Source organism: Apteryx rowi, unplaced genomic scaffold (assembly GCF_003343035.1).
Source record: "Apteryx rowi isolate R43461 unplaced genomic scaffold, aptRow1 scaffold_112, whole genome shotgun sequence".
NCBI lineage: Eukaryota > Metazoa > Chordata > Aves > Apterygiformes > Apterygidae > Apteryx > Apteryx rowi.
In genome coordinates this window covers 697,136-718,180 of record NW_020447331.1, presented here as the reverse complement: position 1 = coordinate 718,180, position 21,045 = coordinate 697,136, and the positions used below count along the sequence as shown (strand labels likewise).

The following is a 21,045-nucleotide window of genomic DNA, read 5'->3' as shown; positions in this document are numbered from 1 at the left end:
AAACTGGCAGCTCAACCTGGAATGTCATCTTTGATGACCCCGCAGTAAACAGGGGTAGTCAGGATGCAGGTTCTTCAGCAACGTCCACAGGGAGCTGTACAGACTGAACAAAGTTCTGCCTCCCAGACCCTGTATGAGCAATACTCGTGGGGACAGGGAAGCAAGCGCAGAGTGGAGAGCAAGAACCCTGAAACATGCTAGGCGTAAATTCAGTGGATTAGAGTCTAGTGGTTACTGGTAATGAAACAGCAGAGTTTTCACTATATAAAATTTATAAATTTATTTTTTGTAAAAATCCAAAAAGCACGAAGACATCTCACTCAAAATACTGGTAAATCAAACCACACTTAGAAAAATGAAAGCTGATTTTATTATCTTATCCACAGCCAATCATTTGACATGAACATGCATACGTAATTTTGCTACGCACACACCACAGTTTAACGTTAGTTATTAAAGGTTAAACATACAACATACATCCTTACAAAAATGAGTCAAAATGCAAACGTAACGTTTAAACAAAACAGTTTTTACTCATTTAAAAAAACCTTTGCGTTGGGTACCATTTTGTACAAACACAGTTAATTTAAACAAATCTGCTTTTAGTTTCCTCATGGTTGCACATGAAAATAAGCTGCAATAGAAAATGAAGTCATCAAGGTATTTTTAAATAGCAGAAGTAGGCAGTCTTGCCATGCAGAAGAAGCAATATTAAATATTAGTTTTTCAAAAAAAGAAAAAACCACAAGTTTAAAAATATTTAGTTCAAGTCACAAATCTTTCCCCAGTACAGAGAAATCCAAATGCAACGTATAATTAGCTGCCACTCAGGATGGCTATTCTGGAAAGTATAATACTATCCAGAATTGATAATTTTCATTGATTTGGCACAGAAAAGAAGTCTGAGCTTACTTAAGAACAAGAAAGTGATTAAAAAAAGGGTAAACAGGAAGAGAGAAGAGAAAATAAAAAGCAAGAATGAACGAGATAGTAGTTGCAATCACTAAAAAAAAAAAAGTTTGTGCATCTCAGTCATTGCAGAATACTGTCTGTCTACAGCAGGTGCTAATTCCAGGTAATTGTTATTGCAACATGGATTTAATTTGCTTGGAGGTAGTCTCATCATTCAAATGCTTTGTTGTGTACCTAAACAAAAAAACAAAAAACAAAAATCAAGTTTACAGTAGCATAATGACAGTTTTACTTTGGCACAGATAGGCTGACCCAGTAAATGAGGAAGTTGCACTTTTTTTAAGTCGGAATAAGACCCTCAGCCAGTGATCATCACCCCCTCAATTGTTACCAAGTTCACAAGACAGATATTCTGTTCAGCAAATTCCTTTATTAATCAGAACGGTAATCCAACAGTGTTGTATATCAAAGATGAGTTAAAAAGTGCACCTCACCTGGTCCTTGGCTCTCACGCTCATAGTCCACTTCACAGTGAACTCGTTACCCACTGTGACAGCCAGTTATGAATACTAACACTGACTGTCAGATCTCCGACCACAGGCAACATCTTCAAGTGGAATATTGTTTCAGAGACTTTTTTTCAAAACTTTCAGTGACCAACCTTTCAAGATCGCTTAATGAGAATGAAGTCAATAGCTTTTTCAGCCTAATTTCCTGTTTACTTCAAGTAACAACACTCCTAAAGAGTAGATGCATGCATTTATTTTTGCACTCCCGCCCCCTTCAAAATTCTCAGGGGTATTAGATATTTTTCATCACTACAAAACACTTAGTCAACTCATTTTTAAATAGATAGTACTGTATATCCTCAACTTCATGATTTCTTCACTGATCTTTCTCTTTAGACTGTAATCTAAGTGCAAGTAAAAAGCTTATTCCTGTAATTCAAATTTATCATGTCAATTTAGCACTTTGTGATTTGCAACTGCAGTGATATTTTATTGTTTGTTCACTACAAAAATATTCAATGGATTTTTTTTWAAATTAAATATCAATATAGATCTTTTTTGGTTATTTATACTTTCCACAAACAAAAGGCCGAAAGTTCTCTAAAACCTAGAAAAGTTATTGCATTTGGTACTTTGCCCATGTGAAAAAGCTGAATGTGATTAAAATATTAAATATTAATATTTAATATAAAATATTAAAATAATATGAATTCCAAACTATTAACAGCTGATTTTCCTCCAAATCTATACCATCTTCCACTGGCTTTTAAGACAGATTATGTATCTCTTGAAAGAACATGAGAACATGAGAACTTCCAACACTCCTCCATAACCAGAGACTCAGATTTGAACTTAATTTCTCACTACCTCATCTTGAACTTCTTTCTGCCATCCAAGCAGAAAACAGCTCATCAAGTTGCCCCACTTCTGCATCTCTTGCTAGTAATTCCAAATTTGATTTTGAGCAGTTTTAAGTATCATGTCCAAATGAGTAATCAAGTATATGAAATACCAGGATTGCTAAAATATATATGTATGAAATGGGTTAGTGAAGTGAAGGATCAGCATGAGAGCACAGACTAAATTCACACTACAAACTACAAAATAATGAACAATAGAGGGAGAACCTGAACTACACTTTTCTGCATTCTTTATGAACAGTGTCAACTATGAGGGGAAAGAATGAAGATCTATCCAACTGCAATCAGAATAGGTTAGTCAGAAAATAAATGTTAATACAGTGTTGTTCCTCTGTAAGCTTGGATTTTCACTGATCACCATCTCAAAGACTTTGTTGACTTGCAGAAGGTTCAGAGATGAGCAACAAAATGATTCAGCCATGGAAACACCCATAGAAAGTTTCAGATCATCATATCAAGCCTAAAAGTTTTTGTTTTGTTTTGTTTTTTGCTTTAGCTAACAACCTGAAAAAAGTTTCCAAGTGAAACCTGGTATAAGATAGCATATTATTTCACTTACCACATCTTAACACATAAAAGGGGGAAAATGAAATCAAAGCAGTTTCACTACTGGTAAGAAAAACAAAGCATAACTGCACACTTTCAGGCAAGACGAACCAAAGTTTCCGTGCTTCAAAGCAAATGACACATGAATAATACCCAGTTATAATTAAATGTTACCAAAGTGGTATGACATTTTTTCAAGTAAGGATGAGAATGAAGCCTTCATCTGCCTGCCACAGCACTTTTTGCCACTTCTCTGACACTGGATACCAATGTAAAGAACAAGTTACTGACTAGATAGAGCTTTATGATCCAATTAGTGAGTTTTAGGTTTCTGTAAGAAAATTATTCATTTTTATTATGACCAATTAATTTGTCATCTTGTCTTGTATATTGTTTAGCAAATACATTGAGACTCTGTTGCTTCATGTACCTCTCAAACACTTTGAAAATGAGGATCAGTTTTCAGTTACACTCCAAAACCAATTTGCCTTACATGCCTGAAGCTATCTGTGAAACATAAAGTCACATTACATTACTCTTATATTCTACTAATAAACAATCAAATCAGTAATTCAGGCCCAAACTAGAGCACTACCTCAGCTAGCCGAGGATATGGCCAATGGAAACTAACCCCGCCATTCCCACGGTAAGCCAACAGAAGTCACAATGTGCACACTGCAGCTGGTCATTTGCTTGTTTAGTAGTGCAGTCAGTAGATGTGATCACAAGACTACAGAAGCCTGCACCCTAGTTAACCTTTTGTATACTTTAACTGCCTGTAGGATAAGACTGAGTCTGTAGAGGTAATTGTGACAGAATAGCCGTTGTACCTGAAGTTAGAACTGATGCCGAAGTATAATATGTATTAGAAGTTATCTTAGGATAACTACTCAAAGTTTGTAAACTTGCTTTTAAAGCTCAGTAGCTTCTTCACGTGTCCACATCTCAAGACACACTGGAAGAGAAGCTTACAAAAAAAACCCATAGACCTTTTACCCATTACACTAACTGAACACCTTACTGCTGAGAAGCAAAGGCCCTGGACAATTTCTGAAAATTCAATTAGATTATTTCAAGTAAAAGAAAAAAGAATACCTGAGAGCATTTAGAAGGCCTTCTACACTGTTAGGAGGCTGGTCTTTAAGAACTTTGATGCATCCTTTCATCTAGGAGTTAAAAAACATTAAACATTTTTTTTTTCCATGCAAACACCACACAAGCTTACAGAAGTGTTTTCTACTCAGCTTCTCAGACTAAAAAAAAAAAAAAAAAAAAAAAAAAAAAAGCGCTTTAAAAACTGCAGCAGTGTAAAAACACCTTCTTGATACCGGAAAGGAAGTGAGCTTTCTATGTTCTCACATCTTCCTACAACAGGATGGCTTAGCTACTTAGAATTCTGTGCATCTACAGGCAATGCAACTTTGATGTCAAACTGCTGTATCGATCTTAAAAAAGGCGCTGTAAACAAAATCTTTGTTTATTATAAATCCGTTAGGAACTATTACATTCAGCCAGGGAAATAATGACAAACCATAACTAACAAAATGGGATAACCGTTTGTTTGAAACAAGCACTAAACAGCAATTATTAACAGCACGTATTCCATAGATTATTACCACTGAACAAAAGCAGAAACTTAAAGACTTGAAGACTGTTTGGAGGACAATGAAGCTAGTATTACGAGACAGTGAGGAATAAGCTGGATTTCACTGCTATTCCCAGTTGTTCTATTTTTGACCTTTCAACACAAACTATTATTATTATATACATTTACAAGCATTTCAAGACACTAGCTGAATTCCATTAAAACAGACTTTCCATGTCCTAACAATCATTTATGCATTGGAAGGTCTACTCTGTATTTCTCACTACTTATGTATATGGTATGCTGACCATAAATACCATCCATTTAGTATCAATCCAATGTGTACATCTGTTATTAGCACCTGGAGGAAAGAAAAACAGTCTATATGCAATTTAAATACTCAAAAGATTATTTAGTAACAGTAAACTTACATCAATTTTTGAAGTTTTGGCAAAAGCACCCACTGGATGCACGTGGTCATAGAGTATGATGACACCCACCATTACCCTCAGACAGAATGATACTGTGTCCTCGTTTGTAAACCTGCTTCTATATTCACTGGAATTTAAAAACACAGAGTATCATCTACCAAACACAAGATCAGGGCGTCCACTCAAAAAGACAAAAGAAGATTAAAGAGATAAATTTTGCCGTAAATCCTCAGAGGAAAGAAAAGGTTTTGAGGTTTTTCTTTTCCCTTTCAGTAATCTGACTACAACAGTCGGACAACTCCTTTGAAAGAATTAGCTGGAGGTTAACAAAGAAAAATTCTCAAATCTAAAATACCATCTTATTGTTACATGATTTCAGATTTTATTCTTAACTTTGGCTTCTCATAAGGGGAAAAAAATTAAGACAAGACATACTAATTTTGCTTTCAATGCTTCCTGTCCTTTCCCTTCCGACTGCTAATATATAAGCAACACAAACGTCCAATTCAGGRRGGGGGGGGGGGGGGGGAAGCTTAATGAACAACGCTTAGCTGCTTTCTTAAGTGGGATAGACCATTCCTAAGCACAGTAAGAGTATAAACATAGAGAGGCTCCAAAACAAATGCACTGTGGCATTCAGTCTGAAACGTATTTAAATTAGACATCATACCTCATGCTTAAATAGTTTTATTAATGGAAAACTATTTAGATACCAGAAGAAACAGATAAAAACACAACACTTAGTTTGACTTTTTGTTCATACTCCCAGAGCTGCACAAATTTACAGCGGTCAATACACTGTCTTCTTGTCTAAAATCATCTCATAATTCCCCAAACAGGGGCGCTATAATTTGGTGGCAGCCAAACTCACAAGGAGGTACCATTCAATGCATTGCCCAGAACCCTTCCTTCAGGAGGCTCTAGGCAATCACGCTCAAAGAGTATATTTTCCTGAATTATATATGAGAAAGCCATTTATAAAAAGTGCCAAGAGGCTGTCTAGCTTTCATAGCCATCTTACTTTTAAATATTAATTTGCTCAGAAAAGTAGACTGCATGATCCGCATGGCTAGCAAAAAGGGACCAGTTAGTCTCATGTCAAGGTTAACAACTAAGTTGGTAAAAAGAAAACATCACTATTCCTGGTTTCCCAGTGTATGTTTCTTTCACCTTATGCATCACAAGTTCTGTCTTAAATATATCAGAGATGGTTCATACACAAGACACACACTGTTCATACTCACGGGGTTTCCAGCATGACCCTGCACACACTAGCCATGGTGCTTAAACAATCTGTAGTATTCTCTATTGGTAAATTTTTATTCTGCAGAAGAAGATAAGCAGTTTCCAAGTCAGTTATGGTGTAAGATTATATTACAAAATCTAAATCAAATCAGTGATCTGATGGCATGTCAATGGGGAGGAATTAAAAATATCAGTACACCTATGGTAAGTTAGTTAATGTGGCACTAGTTTTAAAAACGTTACATTAAGAAGTAGTGGCTTAAGAGCAATGTCCACACTACTGAAGTCTACTGTAGGGGTTTTTTTTTTGTTTATTTGTTTTTAATTAAAGAAACACACTATCGATACTATTGACTTTTGGAAAATTTTTAAAGGGAAATCTAAACTGGTCTTTAAAGACAACAATTTCTATAGCCAAATATGTGCACCTACTGCAATATTATGACTTACAATTGTTTCAAATGAACATCTTGAAAGCCTCTTGAAAAGGAGAGAAGGAAGCTGTATTTCAACTTCCTTCCTTATTTCAAGCACAGAAAATCAAGTTGTTTCCCTTTCAGCTATCTGAATCACGGATATCATCCAAACTACCACCAAAACACAGGCAACAGGTACTTAGCTTCCCCACATTCCCTCCTCGAGGGAAGTTTTCAGTTCCAGTGTTGTAATATTATTTATGCAATTCATCCACAAGGTGGCTAGCTGAAGTTATTCTAACTTCTATAGCATTTGAGAAAGACATTTCATGTTTCTTACAACTCCAAAACAAGTTCAATTTCTGGATGACATTAGGCCAGAAGACTTCCATTTTTCTAAAATGATGTCCTGCAGGGCAGGACCCCTGCATTTATATTCTTACCTCTGACACAAATTTTGTTGTAGCATCACTTAAGGTTTTCAACATCGGCGTTGCTTCAGCGTAAAATAAAGACATTCTGTTTGCCAACTCATTATTTACTTCATTTTCTCCCTCTGCCTATTAAACAGAAATAAAAACAAAAAAGAGTAGTTCTGTACATGAAAAAAGATATGCAGTAGTGTAAGATTACATTTTATCTCATCTAAAGGTTACCTACTGGGACATTGTTAATCCTCATACGGCTCAAAGTTCTTCTATAGTAGCTGAAGTCATTCTGTATAGCAGGATTTGTCATCTATATAGACATGGAAGCAAAAGAGTTGTGACAAAGAAAAAGATCTAAAGACAAGTTTTCATAAAATTCAATGATGAGAACAAGAATATATTCAGCCTTCTGAAATAAAAAGGCCTGTGAGATAATGGGAAGTGAGATACCTGAAACATAAGGCTTTCTGTTTAAATTTTCAGATTTTCAGAACAAGATCTAACAAGAACAAAAAATGGAGCAGGTCTTCTAATTGAGTTTGAGATTAGTAGGTTTAAAAAAAAAAAAAAAAAAAAAGTTTTGCCAGTTTGACTCCACGAATTAGACCAGCACATCAGTATCATTTCAACTTGGTTCTTTGTACATTAGCAAGAAGATCAGCTGGACTATGGATGTAACATACTAAAAGCAGCAGCAACTTTATCGCAAGAGATATGCCAAATTCAACTGAAGAAGTGTGATTAGTATGAACTGAAACGTATCAAGTGCATAAAGCTAATAGGATATTTCTTCTGCATTCCAATTTAATCTAGCTCTAGGTCAGGTGAATCAGCCTAGCCCAGTAGAGACTTGTGTATCTACTGCATGTCCTACTCTAGAACAGGACAGAACCCAGACTGCTTCAGTAAACTGTCTTGTTTTCTTTTTCCTCGTCTTTGTGCTTACAAATTGCATTGAGTTCTTACCTTAAGCTCATCAAATCTGAGTGTAAAGTGAAGAATTTCTGCAAATTGCTTAGCAAGAGCCTGCTCTCGCTCCAGGTGTTGCGTTGGTGAATACGGAGTGCTTGTCAGGGCTCCCAGAAGACCTCGCAATCCCGCCTCTTAAATGAGAGGAGACTGTTTTTCAATATACAATTGCACCTGCTTCTCCTATTTGTATTCACTGATACTCTGCATGCTAGATTTAAAATATCTGCCAAAATACATGGTAATTAATAATGCACAAGGGGCTTGATAAATTGCTTCTGTGTCCCACTGTTATTACATTTACTTACAAACTGCTATAATGTAAAGCTTTATTCAAATCTTTGCCTGCAATGTTTGTTTAAAATATATTTCAGTAACCTGTGTTAAAGGACTGCAGACTCTTCAAGAGGACAGCGCCAAATTTAAGAGACACATACCTACCAGCAGAAGCAAAGTAGCACTTTATTTAAGATAAAATTAAAATAAAATCCAGCTTCTTATCCTTGAGAAAAGTACCTTACTTCTTCATCTAGGGAAGGAAAACTCCTGAAAAAGCTACTTTTTGAACAGCAAATACATTTTCTTCATGAGCTAAGCTAGTAACGCTACCTAAAGGTGACATTACAACAGACCATTTGTGAAGAACCAAATGAAGTCTAATAGGTTTTATCAGCTTGGACACATCAGTCAAGCTGCTTTTGTAAAAGGTGTGAAGTGCTCTCTTCAAACAGTATTGCACCTGTGTGAAGCAAGCTCAGGCATTTCCACAGAGCAGATAATTTCCAGAGTTCACAAAGAATAAGCCAGTCATTTTTAAATACTCTTGGTATCAGAAAAGTTTCTTAACATTAAAAAAAAATTCATACTCAATGACTTAGCTTACCAGCTTTCAAAACAATCAGCTGGTTAGTACTCTCCACAGTTACTAGAGGGATAGGGAAAGACGACCACAAGTCTACTCCCACTCTCTCTCATCTCTCAGGTTTCTACTGAAGTAAATTGCTTTCACAAGCAAGAAGGTTTGTAGATATAAGATCTCAAGTCCAGGGTCTGAAAGGAATCTATAAAATAAGAGGTTTTAACTACTAACAAGTGGTAGACCTAGATGCGATCCATGTCTGAATATGCCTACTGTGCTACCTAAAGGAGGGTGGGGAGGGAAGAGAGAAAGTAATAGCACTCGACTTACCTAGCCTTTGAGAAAATTCATAGAATTTCTTTAGTTTGCCTACTAGTGGAACAACTGCACCCCACGCCTTCTCTTGCAGCTTCTCATCATTGGGATGCTGTATTGCCTTAAATTAAAAAAAAAAAAAGAGGGGGGTTTAAAGGTATGCTTAGATTAATAACTGGGACTTTATTGAAAATCTACCTGAAGCAATTATTTGAAGAACTAGAAAGAAACAAAAGTGTACATTCCCTCTACTGAGGGAGAAAAGGTTCACCAGTAATTGTAATTCTACCTACTGAGATGTTTCCAGTTAAGAGACAAAGCCTGCACTAATCCAGGCCTGTTCCAAAAGCTCTAAACACTTGTGTTGAACATAAGTATCTTGAATAGACAAACACCTTTGACAGAGAAAAAAAGAAGTTGTTAAAAATAAAGCTATTCAAAATAACAAAATTTACATAACCACATCTAATTAATTTAAACCAATGACTTCATTGGGGCATCTCCGAGCAAAACTGCTTAGTGATCAAAAAAGGCTAGTTCTAATGTTAGTATCTACCACCAATTTCTGAAGTTGGAAAGAAAGATCAAACACATTCAGCTGTGAAATTCGGGCTGAATATTAAGGTAAGAACATTTAGGCACAACAACATCTAGCACCATCAAGACTTGGTGTATTCCAGAGCTTTGAGGTACAAATGTCTAAATCTTTTAAGTGCCTAGACCTTTACAGTGAGCTTCCCAGAAAAATGAAGCCTTAAATTCAAACTCCCCAGGTTTTTAAGATAGAAACTACACTGAACAGACTAAAGACTCAACAATTCAATTTACTAAGAAAACAGAAATAAAAATGCTCATGACGACTCTCCTGCTGCATCTTCACAGCCATGTCCTTGCTTTCAGAATCTGTTTCAGTCAACTCTGGGCTGTGAGTTGCAGCACACTCCTTCCTCACTGCCATGTCTACATGTCTGCCTCCTCCCAGGAGTGTCTCTCTTTTCTTTCTCCATGGGAGCTGCAGACCGTTGCTGTGACACACGCTCCTGCCAGACCCTACGGACTCTGAATCCTCCTCTCCCTGAACATGCTCCTTCCTTGAAGGACAAATGAGCTATCTTCCCTCCTGAGAGTCTTGTGTGGCTCAGTTATGCTTCTTAAACTTCGCATATGAATTCAGAGACAGACTGAAGAAAAACTCACAATACTTATTAAAGCTGAATGACTATGAGTATCTAGAACTCATCCACAGTGAGCAGAGGCTCATCCAGTAGGATTTATTAGAGTTAAGTGTAACCTCATCACTTTAGGAGTCCCTGATGCTGCATCTGAGGCAGAAGGGAAGGGGCTTATGAGAGGATTTGTTCCACCCTTACCTGAAGGTGAAGGACAAGTGGAGTGAGGTGCTATATGGAAGCCTTGCTTCCGTTTCAAACGCTTACTTTTAAGCACATATGAAATAAAGCCATTTAAAGGGGTATGAAAATAAAATGCCTTTTGTCTTAGGACTCACACATTGGACTTCCCCAGTCATCATGCAAAACGATGGCCAGACTACTTGATATCAAGACTGTAGTCACATCAGGTTCCTTCCAAATCAGCCACTAACTCAAAAAGAGGTTCTTCAGTTTAGACAGAAATATAAGGAAAGCCCCAAGGGTAACAACTCTATAAAAAGTTTGAGGAACATCTTTTGCTATTACATATGTGTATTACTATTACTCAAGCAAGTGACATCTGTTTCTTTATTAAAAGGGCACATTCCAGAGTAGAGCGTCCTTTAAGACGGCAATTTGAATAGACAAAACGCTCTGCCACGACAGCTCCTGCAAGAGAAGTTACAGCCCCGTGGTGCTGGGTAGGGATCACACAACGAACAGTTACAGGTTAGGTACAATCGTAACGTTCTAGCTCACCTCTCGGATTTCATGGCCAGCTCCTCTATATGACTGCAAATCTTCCAGTATTCCTTCTGCATCCTTTAATACTACATTCACCTGATTATAAATTTCCTTTTCAGATTCTGTAGGTTGGGCATCTAAACAGTAGAACATATTAAATATATATATTTTTAACAAAAATATGGAGTTCAATAGGCACGCCATCACCTACAGGATAAATCCTTCATACAACCCATTAAGAATTTTCATTCTCTGAAGTGCTACTACAATATATGAGGAACTCCAGGAAAGTAATTGCATTTTAGTAGTCTTTTAGCTTAATCTACCACTCCAAATATCAATCTGGAATCTATCCTTCCTGACTTATTTAAAATTAGGTTAGGAAAGGAAATCCTAACAAATTTTCTTTTATAATTCTATCATATCATGATAACCAATCCTCATCTTTAGCATGCAATAACAACTCACTGGAAGAGACTTAGGTGAGTACTTGAAAAAGCACACTCACTACAGATATGCTAACCTTTACACAAGACATTCATTTATACTTTTATCCTAAAAGCACTGCATTAAATTATTTTCCTTCTCCCTTGCCTCCCAATTTAAAAGTTGGGAATGGAGCTATATCTCTCTACTTTTGAATATATTTACTTCTCAAAACATGTTCTTTATTGTACTAATTGAAAAACCAGCGCTGAGAACAGAAAGATCTAGTGTATATATATATATATATATATAAAAAAAAGCTGTCTCCCAGTTTTTCTGTAATTTGCTAAAGACTTCCCAGAAGGATATTTGAACATCATTTCAGAAAGTTACACATACCTGTTTAAAGAACTGTTGTTCACAAAAAAAAGTATGTTTTGAGAAAAAAAAAATTTTGATCCAAGAAAAGACTTTAACATTTAAAAATAATCACTTATACAAATTATCTCGGACCAGATTTACCTGATAGGTAAATAGGAGATCAATTTTTCTTTTAAAACCTTGATGGAAGATATAAAGTTAGTTCCTTTTAGGTTGAGATAAAAGGAATTTAGTTAGGATAATGGCCATTATTGAAATGCTTACAAAAAATATTCTTCTCTGTTTACATGGACAAAATAAGTTATGAAAAACATATCGGTGATTTTCCACGCCAAAAGTCAGAGTATTAACAAAAAGACTTTTTTTTTTTTTTTTTTTTAAACAGGGACAAAGTTATTTGTGGACAATTTATCCTCATGATTTTGTGCAGTTTAAAGAGTCTGGAAAATGTCTTTTTAATAGAAGCACTTTTTTTCATGATCCATATGTGCAACTCCCACTAAGGGTGATGAAAGTTAGACACATATTTAAGAAAAAAAGAAAAGAAAATCACAATATCCTAGTGTTAGACACTAGAAAAACATTATGAAACAAAGCCTGCATTAGGAGAAAACAGAAGTTTCACATGCATTGCTTGTCTCGATTTTGCAGTAATTTGTTTTGCATAACACTATTTTTCTGATTTAATGCATAAAGACTGGTCATTATTCGCAAATATGCCTATAGAGACCTTGTAACAGTTTAACTGAGACATTTTGAGAACCATCAAGGATTATCTTTGGGTATGAAATGTTGTCATTCCTTTAAAAAAAAAAAAAAAAAGGATAAGAGCACCACATTGATTAGGCATCGAGTAAAAGTGGCCAATGCTTTTTAGATCATCACAAGAGTCACATTTATAAAATTTTGAAAGCTGCTGAAGACTGCTGTAAGAAATGAAGACAAAAAAATGAGGGAAAATAGCAGACAGGTAAGCACCAGTTGACTGGCAGCAGTTCATGCACAAACGTGAAATGCTATAGTGGAATACAGACTAAAATGTGAAGCTCTGTAGCATTCCAGATTGTGCTGTTAAATAATGCAGTCAAGACTTGCCACTTGGATTGTCTCATGCTGAGCACATCTCTTGCCTATTTAATTTTTCAAGACCTTTCTCCTTCACCCTCTCTAGTAAGGGGAGTTCATTTCTCAAACACTGAGGGGACAGCAGAAGGGTCCATGAAAATTCCTCCTAGTAGTCTTGATTTCAAAACCCACAAGCAAGCAAAACAGATATATTACTACGATCTTCTGAGTTTAGAAATGAAAATCATCTTCCAGGCGTGAATGGCTGTCTATGCAAGTCAACCCCTCCACCTCCGAGGGCCTGTTTCACTTAGGATGTAGTCTGCCAAATACTTTATCTCACTTCCCTAAAGTGTTTCAGGAAATCTTAAAAAAAATGGTTTACACTTTTTTTTAATTATTATTATAAAAAAATTCTAAATATGTCTGTTTTAAAATTCAGTGCGCATTCAAATTATTTCTTTTTGTATGAATTTCATTTTGGTGCACCTAATCCTCTTTAACTGAAGAAAGCTGTAAACCTGATTTGCCCCAACAAGTTCCACTCCTATTTGTAATTCTTCTATGCCTAGAAATGCAATAACGGTTACATTTTTATTCAGCAGAGAACTCACATTAAGAAAGTAAACCTACATAGTTTTGGGGGTTTTTTTTACACATTCTTTTTACGTTCACTTCGCAATCCATCCAGGATGGGTTAGGATGGATTTATAAGACACACAATGTAGAAAATGTTCAAGCCTCATTGTAGCTTATTTGCTTCTCTGTACTGGTTAGGGCACAGTGTTCTTGAAGCCCACCAAAGGAGGACAAAAAGGGAATGGCTCCTCTTTCCAAGCTGTGGTGGAAGCTTGAATAGATGCAGGTACGTTCCGTATCAGTATTTATCTGTGGATTCAGGCTATGGGGCTTTCCCTTAAGAATCGCTAATTGTGGAACTCGTTTCCCTCCAAGTGTAGGGCACAGCACAAGGAAGCAAGTTATACTTATGGAATTCATTTTGACATCTGAGGAAAAGCAACTAGCAATGCCAGGCATCCGAATGGCAGGATGGAGAATGCATGTGATTTCAGGGATGCCCCCCTTCCCCTTACACGAAGGCAAGTTCTTGTTACAGCTTTATGATAAGGTTTTGCATTTACCTGGCAACATTTCCCATTAAAAAAAAATAAAACAAAACACAAAAAAAACCCAAACAGCAAGCACAGCACAGCTCACTGACATGTTCAGAGGTTTGATACTGTTGCCAAGGGGCCGACCTCCAGCTATTTAAGGCAACTTTCCCATATTCAATCCAATAATAAGAGAAGGCGAAGGCTGAGGTTCCTTCAAGGAAGTGCGGAGTTTTCACTGTATCTCTTCAGTCTTTCAAAGAATTTTATATTGAATGGGAATGTGACTGCACTAGATGCAATATAGAGTTCAGAAAGCTCACACGATAATGTATTAAAGACAAAATAGTAGGCTTGAAACAATATACAAATGCTGTTACGTGAACTAAATGCTATGAAAGTATGACGACATATTGCATGCTAGGAACACATACAGTTAGTGACTATTTAAAAAAAATTTAGATATCCTATAGAACTAGTAGGGACAGAAATTTGGGGTTAAAAATTTATACTGCACAGCAAACACTATTTAAATTGATATTTTTCCCAGGGAAGAACACATCAAGTCATCTAAAACTGGCTGGGACAGAAAAATTCCAGACTGCTGCAGATTAAACAATTTAAATATCTTTAGCTTCATTACTACAGAGAACACTATCTTTGTGGCTGTTCTGAAATCTAGTCGTGTTTTTTGGAGGTAATGCAGAACACTGCTAGCTTGAGATTGCCCCTTGCGACCAAAAGTACTCTGCATTTTAGCTACTATTCATATCAGTAAATTTGAAAAGGATTTGCACTGTGACAGTAATGACACCAATGTTAATGTAGAGTTGCAAGTTTCTCATGTTGTATGTGCCCATTTTTAATTTAACAATAAGGTCCTTATAAAGCTGTGCACTTTCTTCTGGTCATGTTAAAGTGGTACTGCACAGACATTAGTAGAAAATTTAAGCCAACTATTGGTTTCAACTAGCTAAGGTGATTGACCGAGAAAAACATAAGCTTAACCAGCATTAAGGCAACGAAAAGCCAACAGCCCATTATAGCATTTATCAAAACATTTTTTGGAAGTATTCTGACAGTCAGTCACACAAAAACACTGGAATCTAACACCAAAAAAAATAACCGAAAATCTTAGAAATCCATTTAAAACATTTTCTAAATTCAGTGTCTGTATCCCTACAAAGCTTTACAGAGATTAGGTTTTGGCTGTGTAAGGTATTGTGTGAGAAACTTTTAATTAGCCTGCTCACACCAAAGATCTATACGGATTTACAGAAGAGAAGACTTAAAATTGTATATTACTGGGCCAAGCGTAACACAGCATTGGCAAATTTGTTTTTAATATAGAGCTTATTTGCTCATCCACATAAAAACATAACATTGAGAATCACAAGATTAAGTGCCAAGTCTTGAAGAAAGATCTTGACTGTGTCAAAGCCAAGATTCTGTCAAGGCAAGCTCTCTGAAACAGAGGAGAGAGAAGCAGGGATACACAGTAGAGCAGCAGAAACAAATGCAGGACAGAGTTCAAAATGAATAAAGAACAGTCTTAACAATTCAGCCATAATATAAGTCACTTCATTTGACCGCATATATAAACATTTCATGTCAGCAACCTGCTTACTCTCATGCCAAATCTTGTTCATGCTCAAGCATGCACTTTAAAACAAAATTGACAGCTAAAGAATCAATATTTTTTAAAAAATTAGCAACAATTACCATTGCAATTGATTTTAGAAGTATGCCTCTTGCATCCAGCTAACTTCAATTTAATTTAGTCCTAGTAAATGGTCTAGTATTTGCAGACCAATTTAAGCTGGAGCTCTACGGCTCCAATATTCTCCCATACCAGTTCTCCCTATTTCACTAAGTTATATCTGTTCTGACAATATAATATGCAAGATGTGAATAGTTTTTAAACAACAGTTTTGCTTTCTGATTTTTGAACAAGGAACTTGATCATCTTCCTTTTACAAATAATTTGTATAGTATACCATGCCACTGTCTTGCAGAAACAATATATTCAAAAAAGACAATTGACACAATCAACAGTACAGGACAAGGGTTTGGAAATTTTATAACTTTAAATGTCATTAAAACATAAGTCTAATTCTCTAAGCATTCTCCTTCACATTAGAACTAATATAACCAATTGTCACTGTTTCACCAAACACAACTGAAAAAAGAATTTGGAATTAAAAAAAAGATACAATGCATCTCAAATTACCCATATCAAAATAATTCATCTTTTTTATTATACTATTCCACTGCATTTTATTTCCTGGGCAAAAAAGCACTTGAACATTAGTTTTCTTATTTTATGCTTGCTGGTGTGCAGCTGGGTAAAGCAATAGCATATCCCAAAACAAAGTATTTAAACATGCATAGCAACAACCAACAACACTTACCTGCCATTCTTAGACTCAACTATATCATGCAACAAAAACAAAAGCGGAAATACTGATATGTGAACCTTCCAGAACCCTTGGCATTGATCAGACAAGCTTCTCTTCTTTTCAAAAGCAATTTGGGCTATACACTCACCCTCTGAGCCCCCCCTTTAAGGAGGTATGAAGTTAACTGCCAAATTTCAATGCCAAATCAAATAAGGTTCACATATATACCTTTAACACAACGATGTTAGAGAGCTATGAATAGCTTTTGTGAGCCAGTCGGTATTTTCAGCATTATTCAGCACACAGTGGTACACTAGAAGTGCACAAAATAGAATTAGGTTTCATGTTCAGTCCTTAAAGATGCGTATCTCCTTGTAATGTTAGTAGGTCTTCAGTAATTCAAATTATTTTAAGCCAAAAAACTTCAAAAAGAAGAACTCTATCAGACTCCATAAATTAAATGTAATCTGAAAGCCCTGCCTGAAACAAAGATTTTACATTTTTAGAAACTGCAATTGTTTTAAAACAGATTATTTTCTACAAGTGTTCACTGAACTATTCATAGCTCAGGCATGCAAAGCTGTTAGAAGGATGGCAAAGTGAAAACATACATTTAGTACATGACAAATGCAGTCTACTGCAGGCAAAGAGTAAAAGATATATAAAATCATCTTCTCACTTTCAAAATCAAGGAAAAAATTTGGCCCCTGCTCAAGGTCTGTGCATGTCAAAACTTTAAGAAGGTTCCCCATGTTAAGGTACCTGCCAAGACAAGAATGAGAGAAAAGAAAATATCCCTTTATAAGAAGGAACAGCCCAAATCTAGTTGAACGAAGTGGTGGCGGGGGGAAACCAAAGCGTTCCATCAGGCCTGAACCCGTCCTTCAGGCTCCTGCTACGATGCGCGCCGGCGGAGGGTCACCCCCACCTCGAGGACGGACAGCTGGCGATCCTAGAGATGCAATGCAGCTCTCCTGTAAGAAGTGACCTACGTCACCACCGTCTTCAGAGCCTCCCCTCTGAGCGAGGGGCAGAACTCCAGCTGCAGGCCTTGGAGGTGACCAAGCCTGTCCTGGTACACCGCTAGCACCGGTGTCCTGAGCAGAAGTAGCACACCRAGGGCTAAGCACCCTATTTGCAAGCACTGACATGGTAGCCATGCTACAGATTTTTACCTGATGGGACAACAGAGGTAAAGAGCTTTAATTTTTTCAACCCTGATAATTTTGTCAGAAAGCCATTATAGACAGCTGCATCAGGATGCAGCATTTCAATGCGCAGAAAATGCTAATGTAGGTACGCCAAGGATCTTTTACACAAGATGCCCAAAACATTTGTGAAGCTCAGTCACAATTCCTTTTTGGACTTTTGGATGTGAAAATACACATTAAGTGCACCATGAATGAACAAACCAGGATCAGGCAGGATTTAGTACTCACTCTCATGTAAGACAGTGAACAACTGCTCAGCACAGATTACTATGGCATACTGACAGAATTTTTCATTTTATGATTACTTGGTTTGCAGGCAGATGAACAGACATCACTGACCACAGAGACCCAAAATGACTAAGCACAAGAAAATAAAATTTACACAGTAGCATGATGGTGGCTTGGCTACTACTGGAGGAAAAAAAAATAATAAAAAAAAAAAATCAAAAAAAAACACATGCAACCCTTTTTCAAATTGCAGATTTGCAACTGAGTCCCCCTAGCCTTCACTGCAGCAGGTATAAGCAAACCTATTGTTACCATTTTAAAAGCACCAGCTGTGAAGGGCTAAAAGACTTACTTTCAAAATCCAAGAAAAAATGTGCTGCATTGTGGTCTATGTCCCTGGTTAGCACCTTAATGAGATTACCCATGCCAGCAAACCTAAAAATAAAAATGGCAAAATAATTTAGTTCCAATAATCATTTCCTATTTTAAGTAGACGCCTGGGGCTCAGCTGGAGCAGGGCTCCCATCCAGTTTTGCATGTGGCAGATCCATCACCTTGTGGTGGGAAGTAGTAAATGTGCACTTTACAGAACACTTCCTCTCCCCTTCCTCTGTGGGAGCAGCAATTATTGAAAAATGAAGAGTAATAACTTTCACAAAAATAAACTTCTGGATTACTGTTTCCTTTTCATCTGCAGTTTAATACAATTAAAGAATTATGGTTATTTATGATGACTAATTGTTTTGTGTAACTGCAGCAACCTGCAGCCAATAAAAACATTACTGCTTGGGACTAGAACCACCTCAAATGAGGCTGGTTTTATTATAAACCTGATTTTGAACATCTCTCCATAATCCAAAACAAATGTAATTTCAGAAAGCCTCTTAGTAGTAGTCATCTGTGGCCAATGAACAGTTTTTCCATCAAATCAGGTAAAATGACAAGACAAATGCAAGTTAGACTTTTCCAAAAACAGGAGATAATCAAGTTTCAACAGTTCTTCTTAAGTTTGCTGTCACATCCTAGCTAAAAGAAAAGCGGAAGAAAAATTAAATAGTGATTAATCTAGTTCAGATAAATTCACAAAACAGTTTCAAACATTACCCAAGGTTCAGAAATCAGTATCTTCAGTAGGACTAAGAAAAAAGCATTTCATGAAAAGCCAGACTTTTCCAACAACCCTCCAGAGACCCTTTCAGAGACTTCAAGATGCTGAAAACATACTTTAACAACTATCACCCTGAAGTATCAGTAGGTCAGCGGGTGCTGCTGCAAGACAAACTCAAGACACTAACCTGCAGAATTATCCCATTTCAATGTCTTTCCTAAAAATCAGTTTTCGCGTTTCAAATTAGTGCAACTCTACCAGCCTATCAGGGTCTGTTCTTCTGTTTTCTGATTTAACTTAGAAGCGATGTTTATTGGAGGGAGGTAGTGTGATGCTAAGAATCACGACTAATTTATTCTGAATCAAGAAAACTGAAGCAATGTGAAGTCAGAAATCATTCTGGCAAAACAAGTTTTCAGATCCTGTGCTGCTGGATTTTTGAATTCCTTAAAATATGCAACTAGTGTTTCTGGGAGTAGTAAACTAAGAACAGCAAGTGATTTGCTTCTCGGGATGCACAAGATTTACCCAAAACACACACAATCAACAAAAACTAGAGAAGGAATGGGGAATTAATCCCAGATTTTTGAAGATTACTCAGCACCAAATGAGGAACATTAGTCTTAGCTCCACCAACAGTTAAAGAATAACTGAATAACATAAAAATTTAGATTTTTACAGAAGCAATTCTGAGTGTAATCCAACTGACCACAATGGATTCTGCAAATAACTCATCACTATGTGTACGCTTGCTTATTTGGGCATTGAACTTTCTCCTTTAAACTCCAGAAAACGTAAGTCTTGCTTCCTAAGCATTTTATCTTGTCAGTAATCTCCTGTGGATTGAGTAGATGGCTATGCAGACATGCCCATGTGCTATTTCACCATTATCATTACTATTCTGTATCCTAGGTAGAGCTATATATTTGTTAATCCTCACCTTTAAGATTCCATGGGGACTATTATCACATGAAGTTTCTGCTGTCAGCATTTCCTTACCCTTTATTCCTAAGAAATCTCTCACTCCACAGAATAATTTCTGTTAACTTCACACAAGGAAAGCTGCTAGAGACAGAGTAGAGAAAGTAAGTTGGAAGAGAGGCTGCTACGGCAGCACAGTAACTGGATGAACCCCTGTACAAAGCGAGCCAGCTTAGAGAGAGTCTCCAGCTCCTGATGGGCTCCAATCCAGGCTCCCAATAGATCCAGGGTTACCATGGATTCTTGTTCTGCTGGGCCCAAAATACATGAAAGGGATGATCACTACTGGCTTTAAGACTAGAGGAAGAGAGGAAAGGCATCTTCTTCATGCCAAGACGATGACAATCTGCATGTAGCAAAAAGTAGTTGTCTACAAGCGGACTAGTCTCAGCCATTTTGGGGGGCCCTCTTCTGCTACCTGATGCTCTGTAAATATATCATCAGCATAGAAGATTTGGGTAGTTGTATAAAGATGTATCTTGGTAATTAATCACCATGGTTGCATGCCCACTTAGTACTGGTCTACCAAGCACTCTTCTGACTTCCCTGAAGGTCCACATATTCAGCTGAAACAAGCAGAATTACTTTTTTAGAAAGCCAGATATGGTTCCACTCAATTAGCTCTGATGTCAAACTGTCAGTGTTTACTTAAGGACACCTTCCAGAGGTAAGTGTCCTCCTTGAGCATAGTGCCACATCAGTCAGCTCCAATTCAAGAAAGATTTAATTGCCAGTGTAAAGGCCAAAGACAATACAAAGCTACTACTACTGACTGCATTTTCTACCATGCAGTCTGACTTTGTCCCAGAGCTGAATCATCACTTGCTGGCTCAGAGCATTCACTGAAGATGACTCTTTTGAGTGGTAGGACCTTTTGATCCACAATCGTTCAAGTGAAACTGGAACAAAATCAACACCAAAATTACAATCCTTATCAAGAAGAATTTTGCATATTGCAATCACAAAATCAAAACTATTCACATGCTTGGTCATAAGTACAGTTTAGGCTGCTATCTACTTGATCTCCCATAATTTCAGAGCCTCCATCTCTGTCCAGTGTTGTTTGGTATTCTCATTCAGAGAGTATTGTACTCGCAACACTTT

The 21,045-nt window shown here is 36.8% G+C and overlaps 1 protein-coding gene across 6 annotated transcripts in view; it reads right to left on the bottom strand.

Moving 5' to 3' along the window:
- Positions 1-346: 346 nt before the first annotated feature.
- FAM49B (family with sequence similarity 49 member B) overlaps positions 347-21,045 on the bottom strand; it is a 44,756-nt gene continuing 24,057 nt past the window's right edge. For 2 of the 6 annotated variants that reach the window (XM_026077588.1, XM_026077607.1), the window contains 10 exons: positions 17,093-17,175; positions 11,046-11,167; positions 9,151-9,256; positions 7,959-8,095; positions 7,225-7,302; positions 7,008-7,124; positions 6,148-6,227; positions 4,904-5,030; positions 3,983-4,053; positions 348-1,146 (listed from right to left, as the gene is read on the bottom strand). In XM_026077588.1, the coding sequence (XP_025933373.1) occupies positions 1,083-1,146; positions 3,983-4,053; positions 4,904-5,030; positions 6,148-6,227; positions 7,008-7,124; positions 7,225-7,302; positions 7,959-8,095; positions 9,151-9,256; positions 11,046-11,167; positions 17,093-17,165 (975 nt within the window). In that variant the 5' untranslated portion in view covers positions 17,166-17,175 and the 3' untranslated portion in view covers positions 348-1,082. Of the gene's footprint in view, positions 1,147-3,982; positions 4,054-4,903; positions 5,031-6,147; positions 6,228-7,007; positions 7,125-7,224; positions 7,303-7,958; positions 8,096-9,150; positions 9,257-11,045; positions 11,168-17,092; positions 17,176-18,204; positions 18,288-21,045 lie in introns of those variants that run through there. The other 4 variants (XM_026077597.1, XM_026077633.1, XM_026077623.1 and 1 more) reach the window with 4 other exon arrangements.